This window comes from Entamoeba invadens, assembly GCF_000330505.1.
Source record: "Entamoeba invadens IP1 unplaced genomic scaffold scaff_1105074724807, whole genome shotgun sequence".
NCBI lineage: Eukaryota > Evosea > Mastigamoebida > Endamoebidae > Entamoeba > Entamoeba invadens.
This window is the reverse complement of record NW_004191646.1, coordinates 84860-93649: the sequence shown is the minus strand read 5'-3', so window position 1 is coordinate 93649 and position 8790 is coordinate 84860. Positions and strand designations below refer to the sequence as shown.

Genomic DNA, 8790 nt, shown 5'->3' with positions numbered 1-8790 from the left:
TAAATAACGATAATTAAATTTGTTTCCCGCTTTTCTTGACAAAATTCATGTAATTTTTAATAAAAAGTTGAAAAAATAACAAAAAACAAGTCGGAAAGTCCGAAAAGTAGGACTTTATGTCCAGAGTTTATTATACAAATAGTTTTTTTAATATATCATTAAAATCATTTGATTATTTTAATTAAAACAAACAAACTTAATATTGTAATACGATCAAAAACAAAAAAATTCAATGTAATTATATTAGGTAAAAGTTATGTTGGTAAAACAACGATATTCAATCGATATGTTAATGGCAATTTTTGTGAAAATTTTGATCCAACCAGCGAGGATACATTGAGTAAATGTGTTCAAATCGATAAAACAAACTATGATGTGGATTTTATTGATACATTTTCCAAAAAAATGTTGGTAGTGAAACGATACTTCTAGTTTGTAGTGACATATGTGGTGGTTGTAAGTGTAAAGTAGTTTTCCTTGGTGCTGTTTAACATCATCTTTATTTAACGAGACAAAATTTGTGACATTGATCTTTTTTGATTCACTATATATGAGCTTCTTTATTAAGTTAAAACCATGTTACTGTAGAAATTAAAGACTATTTAAGATATATAAATGTAACAACATTATTTCATCATCACGCGTCTTTATAACTGTTTCAAGGCGCTTTCCATTTTAATCAGCTTTTTTCAGTAATTTGGCGTCATAGCGACTCGACATTCTTCGACAATACTCGCACTCAACTTTGTATTTTCTACATTATGAGAATACCATTTGAATAACAAACATTGTTTGACTATGACAAAACAACAGCAAACGTGTAATGCTTCTCGCATGTCTTTTGATTGAGTTAATGTCACCAACGTCAGTCTCAAATAAGTCGTAGTTTTTCTTAAAGTGTGTTCGACATGAGGAATAAGCGAAGTCAATGACGTCGGAAGAAAAACTGTTGATGTGGTGTTAGGATCTAAAACACCTTTTTAGCAATACTTTCGTCGTAAGACAACATACAGGTTTTTGGTTTATGGTATATATATTAAACAATACATCATTAATAATTTGTTAGGTAAAAAATTAGACAAATCTATATATTTGTTTTCAACATTATTAAAACATCAATTTTTTGAATTTTTAATGTAAAATTTGTATAATTATCATAGAGTTTAAGGTCTTTATTCGTTGTCATAACAAAGAAAATGACGATTAAAATAACTTTGAGTTTTGTTCTTTTTATATCACTTCAAAAATATCAAGATCTTAAACATTAAATAAATAAGTTCAAAATGTTATATTTCAAAAATTAAAAATTTCATGTGTTACCGAAATTAAAATTATACAAAAAATTAAAAAAAACACAATGAAATTAGTTATAAAGAATTAATAATAATAATATTTGTTTTAAACATATATGAAGTATCAACTTTTATTAATTTGTGTTGAATTCATAAAAAAATGTTTACAATGTTTTTGTTTGCAATTTCAAAACAATAGTAAATTCAACAAAAATACAAAAAAATCATTCTGTAAATGATTACGATTCATTTTTGATCTATTAATAACAATTATTGTGTTGTTATTTTTCGTAAACATAATCAATTCCAATCGAAAACATATATTTAAAGAATCATTAAACAACTGTATTCATTAAAAGATGTCATCAAGTGCAATTGCGAATTACAATCAAACGAATGATTGTGATCCTGAAAGGTCATGGTGCTACTTAAAAAAGGGAATAAATGTTTTGAACAAAAGAAAAATGAAATAGAAAAGGAAGGTACACTTACTGAAGTTCAAGAAGCGAAGGAGAAAGCCATAAAAACACACAAGAAAGTCTGTAATGATAGAGCTATTCAAGTCATTTCAAATTCATCTTGGCGGTATAACACAATAAAAAGTGCCATAACAAACAATGACTGGCAAAATTATGAAAGTAACTTAAACTTTGTTCGTATGAATTTGGATCAGCCTTTAGTTAAAGAGACCAACGTGACGATTCTTTCATTGAAAGATGAAATTTTAAGAATCAATCCCAATCTAGCCGAGTTTGTGAATTTTTATTACACAACAAATCACGATGAAACGATTGAGAAACTAAAGAAAGAATCTGATTTTGTTAAAGAAAACACCGAACTTGAACGAAAAATTGGGTTTTTGATTAGAGCAAATACCTATTATGAAAGTCTTGATGAAGATCTTCAAAACATAAAAACCTTTATTGAAACACACCAAGAACAATACACTAAAAAGGGTATTAATTTTGAAGAAAACATTAAAACGTGTGAGTCGAATATTAACACTATATTGGCTATGAAAGTGTTCAGTTCAGTGTTTTATGGTGTGAGAGGAAAAATAGACACACTCAGACGTAATTTGGACAACAAAGAGAGTAACCTTGAAAACGATTTGAAGTCAATTGAAGACGATTTAAATCGCGTTGTTGTAAGTTCACATCCAAATTCTAGTTTGTTAATAATGAGAAGTGAAATAGAAGAAACAGAACCACAGTTTAAAAGATATTATCAAATGTATGAAGAAATTAAAAAAGAAATGCAAGAAAATAAAATGGTGGAAGTTTCTATGAAACAACAACCAAATGTGGGTACTCCACAAGTCAATTACAGTCAACCACAAAAAGTTGTGCAAATGCCCACGGTTATACCACAAAAGCCATTTGTTCAACAAAGTAAGCCAGTCATTCAAAATACTCAACACACAGTACAAGCAACTCAAACAAATGTTCAATCAATTAATAAACAAAGTGATTTATCAAAGCAAAGTGCTCAACAAAGAGTAATACAAACAACACAAACAACTGAAATAAAATCAGAAGATGTGAATAAAGTTACTCAGTTGAGAACTCAAATTAAAAAGTTGGTCGAACAGATCACCACAAATATTGATAAAATCAAATCACAAAACAAATGCTCAAATGTTACTCAACAAGAGTATCAAGACATTCCTCAGCTCCTTCTAAAAGTCTCACTAAAACTAGACGAAGTGAACAAAATAGAAAAAACAACTGCAGACCAAAACGTCAAAGTAATTTGTAGTTCAATTAAGACCGAAGATTTGAAAAGCATTCAAAGTGATTTAGACGAAGTCCGTAGTGGAAAATTGAACGACTAACTCGTCGAATTGTTAGAGCACAGACACCTCTTAGAACTCAATAAATGTCTGAACAACTTGTACTCTGCAGAGTCGGAAAAGACGATCAGCCCATACAGCAAAATCGCAGTGATAGTGAAACAGGCGGTTCTGTTTACAAAGACGTTTAACTTCCCCAATGAAAGCATTCAAAAAATTAATAAACTTTTTGAAACCATAGACGACGTCTGTGAAGACAACAATTTTGATTTTGACACTCTAAACGCACTCAATGGGGCTTTGTGTGGAATTGAATTGTTGACTGGAACGCATTATCTACCAAAGAGAATGGAATACCCAAATGCTATGATCAAAGGATATGTCGAGTCGAAAATAAACGACTTGCGTCTGAAGAATTACAGCGTTTTTGAATTGGCCAAAAATCTCAATTAATGTCCAAAAGATATTCAAAAAGATGTGTGCACCTCAATATACAAAAATCACTTCGCTAAGTATTTTACAAAAGAAAATGAAGCGAACAATGCTGAAATGACAAATTATATGAAAAAGTTCTTCAATTTTTGCTTTGGGGAGAATTTTGAAGCAAAACTTGAAGAAAATGACAAAAAAGAATTTTTAGAGGAGTTGAAAACTATTTTTAAAGAAGAAGAAAAAGAGGAATTTAAAAAGACAAAACAATTTATTTTAGACTTATTGGGGTCTAACCCAGATATCATGACATTTGCTGATATTGAGAAAGAGAAGGTAGGAAGTTACCAAAACATCACTAAATTCATGGAAGATACAACACGACTACTTTTCTATGTTGAAATGGTCTATTCTTTCTTTGATCTGAAATTTACAGATTTACCTGTTTTTATACAAGAGAAAATTAAACTGTACAACACACTTATAACACTCAAGGCGTGCGGACAAATCAAAGTAATCAAAACATTGAATGAACAGCAAAATGTCAATAAAGTGTATATTAACTATAACAACAATTTAATACTCAAACTCCAAGGAATCATTAATTCTTTAAAGCCGTTATTGGATAAGACACTCCAAAATAAATACGTTGAAACTGCTATTAAAAATTCATTAAATGAAGTTCTGGTGGATCAAAGCAATTTAGTGCTTTATAAGAGTGAACTTCAATTTGCCAAGAAATTGTTGGAGACTTTGAAATTAAAAGTCTCAGGAAGTCTGAATGATAAAATTCAATGCAATTATATAGCAACTTTTCTAAGGTCACAATACTTACATCTTCAAGAAGTCAGAGACTTTGTTACAAAAATAGACGCTTCAATTTGCTCAGAAAATTCAATGGGATTCTTACCAAACATCATGTCTATTGTGTCTGCCAGTGTCCCTCTGATTAATCGCACACCCTCCACCGACGAATCACTTTATTTTGCACAAGGCGGTACAGAGATTTTGACTCTTCTTTTAGGAAAATTATTGATATGAGTCCACGCACATCATACAACTACCGTGTCGCACTGATCAACTCAAATTCCTCACTCTTTAATTCTCTCATCTGCAAGAACCACAACGAGATGTACCAATATGCCAAATTGATGGAGGAAATTGATTATAATCAACAACTGTCATTCACACAAACATTTGAAAAAGATTCTGACCAATACATAGAAAGGTACGTCTCCACTATTTCAGACTATTTGGGGAAGAAATACTGCGAAAAATTGTATGACGCTAAAATGGGGTGTTGCATCGATTTACTCGCGCCTTTGTTCACTTTTGTTGGATACCAACTTGACCTACTAATGAATATCAAAGCTAAAATAGTCTTTGGTGCAGCACTTCCTGGGTGTAAATACATCTCAAAGTTGTATTCAGAAACTGATGTTAACAAGGAGTACTCTGTACTTGCTTTTGAAAACGTATACAAAAAGGAACACGAAAAGATGTTAAAAGAATACTCTCCAAAGAAGATTGGAACAACCGAATTTAAGATGATGAGTACGTCACAATCTGATAACAATACCAATAACGATGCAATGGCTTTTGTGGTGTATAATTTCTTTAAAATTCGCATCGAAAAGTCTTTCACTGAAAAGTGCGTCAAACCACTCAAAAATATAGTGACTGATTTATACAAAGAAATGTTCGGGAAATACACAGATAAGATCACTTTAACTGGAAATAATGAAGAATTTGATGTCACTAAAACACCAAGTGGGTTTGATATAAAAGCTTCCCTGCCCGGTATTAAATTGTCCAATACTTTTCATTGGAATTACGGCTTTGACAGCACATTCACGTCTTTAATTTTGACATATGATAATAATGGAAAGTGTTACAAATATGAAGATGGGTATTTCTATTGGGTATACAAAAACTACGTTGTCTTTAAAACACTCAACAAACAGAAATTCGAATTTGAGCAAACTAATATTAACCTCCCAAGTGACTTACTTGTGATGATTTCGAATATCTCTAATATGGACAAACAATATAAGGACGTTGATCAGAAAATCATTGAACAACAAAAGAGAGACAGAATCTCAAATGCACAGTTCCAGGATCATTTAAGACGAAAAGAAGAGGATGACAGAAGAGAAAGAAGTTTCAGAGCTATGATGAATGGCCATCTTTCATTAATTTAAACCATTTTTAAGTCATCATTTTTTGTTAATTTAATGGTAAAGAGTATTATACAATCAATAATTTTTAAACTATATAATATAGTAAATTATAAAATATTATATTATTTATAGTAAATTTATCATAAAATTAACTATACGTTATAAAAATATATAAAAAATTTTAGAATCAAATGATTTTTATATTAATCAACAATTTAATAATAAAAAATAAACTATAAAGTATAGTATACTATTATTCAGTTTTATATTTAAACAAATTGTGATGTGTTAAAAACTTCAATAGTAAAAGATGAGTGCAATTCACCATCCAAATTATCGTGGATGTGTTTTTGGAGATGATTGTGTTGGGCGTGAACATCTATTACAACGGTTGTGTTATGACATGTTTATGACTTGTTGTTGTGGTCCAATTGAAAATGATAAATCTCACAAACTAATAAAATATCAAGACACAACTTTTGATGTGTTTTTAATAAAATTGGAATATAGATACTCTCTGTATCAGGAGTCGCACATAAAACAATCAAATTTCTATATCATTGTTTATGCAATAAATGACTTTGAATCCTTTGAAAACGTGTGGACATACAAAAAATATATTTACGAAGTTTTGAAATTAAATAATCACGAAAAAATACGTTTAATTCTCTGTGCAACGAAATTTGAATTGGAACCAAATGTATCTTTTCGTGAAGAAATTAAAATGATGAAAAAGTGTGGAACTCCATTGTTTTACACCTCTACTAAAAAAGATATAGGTTTTCAAGAAACGAATAATGGCATCATTAAAGACTATTTTGAAATCCAAATAAAAAAAGAAAAAGAAAATAACAAACGTCAGTGTGTTGTGATGTGATTTACAGTTATCTAAAAACATCAACAAAAATCATTTTTTGTATTTAAATGAAGTTATTGATATTTTTAATTTTATTAATAAAACACATATTTGTTTGGGATTAAAATTTTATATAATTATTAATCATTTTAATGTTAAATCAATGAACAATATAATAACGCCTTAAATTAATATATATTGTGGTATTAAAAAGGTTGAATTTATAAGAAGAAATAACACTTTGGTTATAAAATGGCAATGTTGGTAATTAAAATGTATTATAAAATCCTCTTTATTTGCAATTAATAAACTATCTATAATTGTTTATTAAATTAATTAATTAATGATTATTAAACATATGTTAAAGTGATGTTCAATTATAAAAATCATTTGTATTACTTATGATATAACATTTACGTTACAGTATTATAATATACATGACACCAACTTTAATTATAATTATATAGTATATATATTAACAACAAATAAATTGGATTAATAATTGTTGTCTTGAAAATAACAAAAATTAAAAAATGTTACATTAATTGATAATTATTTTAAAAAAAACAATTATTGGTTATTTAAATAATCATTAAATACTCCAATAACGCAATAATTGTATATAATAATAGTTGAACTGTTATCAAATCAAAAATCATGTCGTTTACAGAACAACTTGATCAATATAAAGTTGATACAAACGATTATATAGAAAAAATGAAAGAATTTCATTCTCTTGCAAGTAAAAATGTGAACCAATTTAAAGAAAGAATGCCTCAATTCGATTGTGTGTTTAATGAAAATAACACCAATAGTATAAGTATTGAAGAACTCAAACAAAGAAATAAAAATTATGAAGATGTTATTAAAAAGAAAGTCACTGCTCTTGAAGGTTACTACGACAGACTTCAAGAGGCTATTTTACAAAGAAAAAATTTCATATCTACCGTTGAAAAGCAAAAAGAAAAAATAGAAATGGGCTTGTCAAAAATTGAAGAAACAAAACAGAAAATAATAAATGATCTCGAAAAATTGTCTAAAAACAATGATGATGTTATTTACGAAATTTTAAAAGCAAAAAAGAAGAGCAAAGATCTTAAACTTGAAGTATTAAAACGTAAAACCTTGAATGTCGAAAATGATTTTAAAGCAACAAAAACCGATTGGGAACAGAAGTTGGTCAATACCGCGTCACTAATTAACGAGAAGAATATAAAAGAGCAAAATGAACTTGCGACTGAACAAAGAATATCTTCCGTTACTACTCGTGTTCCTTATTTAAGTAAAAGAACTTATATTATTAAACAAATAGAAAAACATTCAAAAACAACTTTTTCACGAGTTGAAGATTTGTCAAAAGATTATTGTTTTATTTATAATTTAACTAATAACAATGGTTATAATCAACAAAGACGATCTGCTTTACTTTTGTTTGTAAATTCAAATTGGAAAGTATTTGGTGCTTTTATTTCAAATCAGCAATTAGAATCAAGCAAATCATTTTTATTTAAAATTGAAAACGAAAAAGTAATCTTCTTTGATATTAAAAAAGGATATGAAAAATATGACTTTAAAATGAATAACAATACTCTCTCATTTGGAAATGAATTTGAAGTACCAGACTTAAAAATTGTTTATGAGACTCAAGAAACTTATTTTTCTGGAAAGTATACATCATATTCAATAGAAGTTCTTCAAAATGTTTTTAAATACGATGGTGAAATGAACGCGTTATTTGGAATGGATAAATGCACTGGAACAACTTCATACCTTTTTTATTAAGTAAGTTGTATTTAAAAATTTGTTATTAATTAACTACAATTTAACATATATATAATAATTTATATATATAATAATTTGTTGCAAACTTCTTTATATTTATTGAGAAATGAAAAAAAGTAAAATGATATGCAAAACCAAAATATTGTTATTATAATAATAATTAACACCTCATAATTAATCGTTATAATGAAGTGAAATGTCCATTTTATTGTTTCCATATTAGCAATGAATAACTGTTTTACACAATACACTTTTTATTAAAAATTATTGTCATTTTTTTGTTAAAAACTATATAAAGAAAAAACACAAAGCTACAAAACAGGTCAGTTGAGTTGGAAGATAACGACACTCTTTGGAGTAAAATTGTCATTATCAGTCAACTCGTTTTGTTTGGCGGTGTTTGTTAATTGTTTGCAATAACTTCCCTTTTGATATATTTTGTCCACACGAATATCATGA

At 28.2% G+C, this 8790-nt stretch overlaps 4 protein-coding genes across 4 annotated transcripts; all 4 read left to right on the top strand.

Annotated features, from left to right (window-relative positions):
- Positions 1 to 1710: 1710 nt before the first annotated feature.
- EIN_440400 (hypothetical protein) lies at positions 1711 to 3126 on the top strand (the record flags this gene model as incomplete). The annotated part of the gene is made up of 1 exon (XM_004183194.1): positions 1711 to 3126. One exon carries the CDS (start codon positions 1711 to 1713, stop codon positions 3124 to 3126), a length of 1416 nt encoding a protein of 471 aa, XP_004183242.1.
- A 507-nt stretch (positions 3127 to 3633) lies between these two features.
- Positions 3634 to 4554, top strand: EIN_440390 (hypothetical protein; the record flags this gene model as incomplete). The annotated part of the gene is made up of 1 exon (XM_004183193.1): positions 3634 to 4554. The coding sequence occupies one exon, from the start codon at positions 3634 to 3636 to the stop codon at positions 4552 to 4554; it is 921 nt and encodes a 306-aa protein (XP_004183241.1).
- An 89-nt stretch (positions 4555 to 4643) lies between these two features.
- EIN_440380 (hypothetical protein) lies at positions 4644 to 5714 on the top strand (the record flags this gene model as incomplete). Its single annotated transcript, XM_004183192.1, has 1 exon — positions 4644 to 5714. The coding sequence occupies one exon, from the start codon at positions 4644 to 4646 to the stop codon at positions 5712 to 5714; it is 1071 nt and encodes a 356-aa protein (XP_004183240.1).
- A 1606-nt stretch (positions 5715 to 7320) lies between these two features.
- On the top strand, positions 7321 to 8331 carry EIN_440370 (hypothetical protein; the record flags this gene model as incomplete). Its single annotated transcript, XM_004183191.1, has 1 exon — positions 7321 to 8331. One exon carries the CDS (start codon positions 7321 to 7323, stop codon positions 8329 to 8331), a length of 1011 nt encoding a protein of 336 aa, XP_004183239.1.
- Between the last annotated feature and the right edge of the window lie 459 nt (positions 8332 to 8790).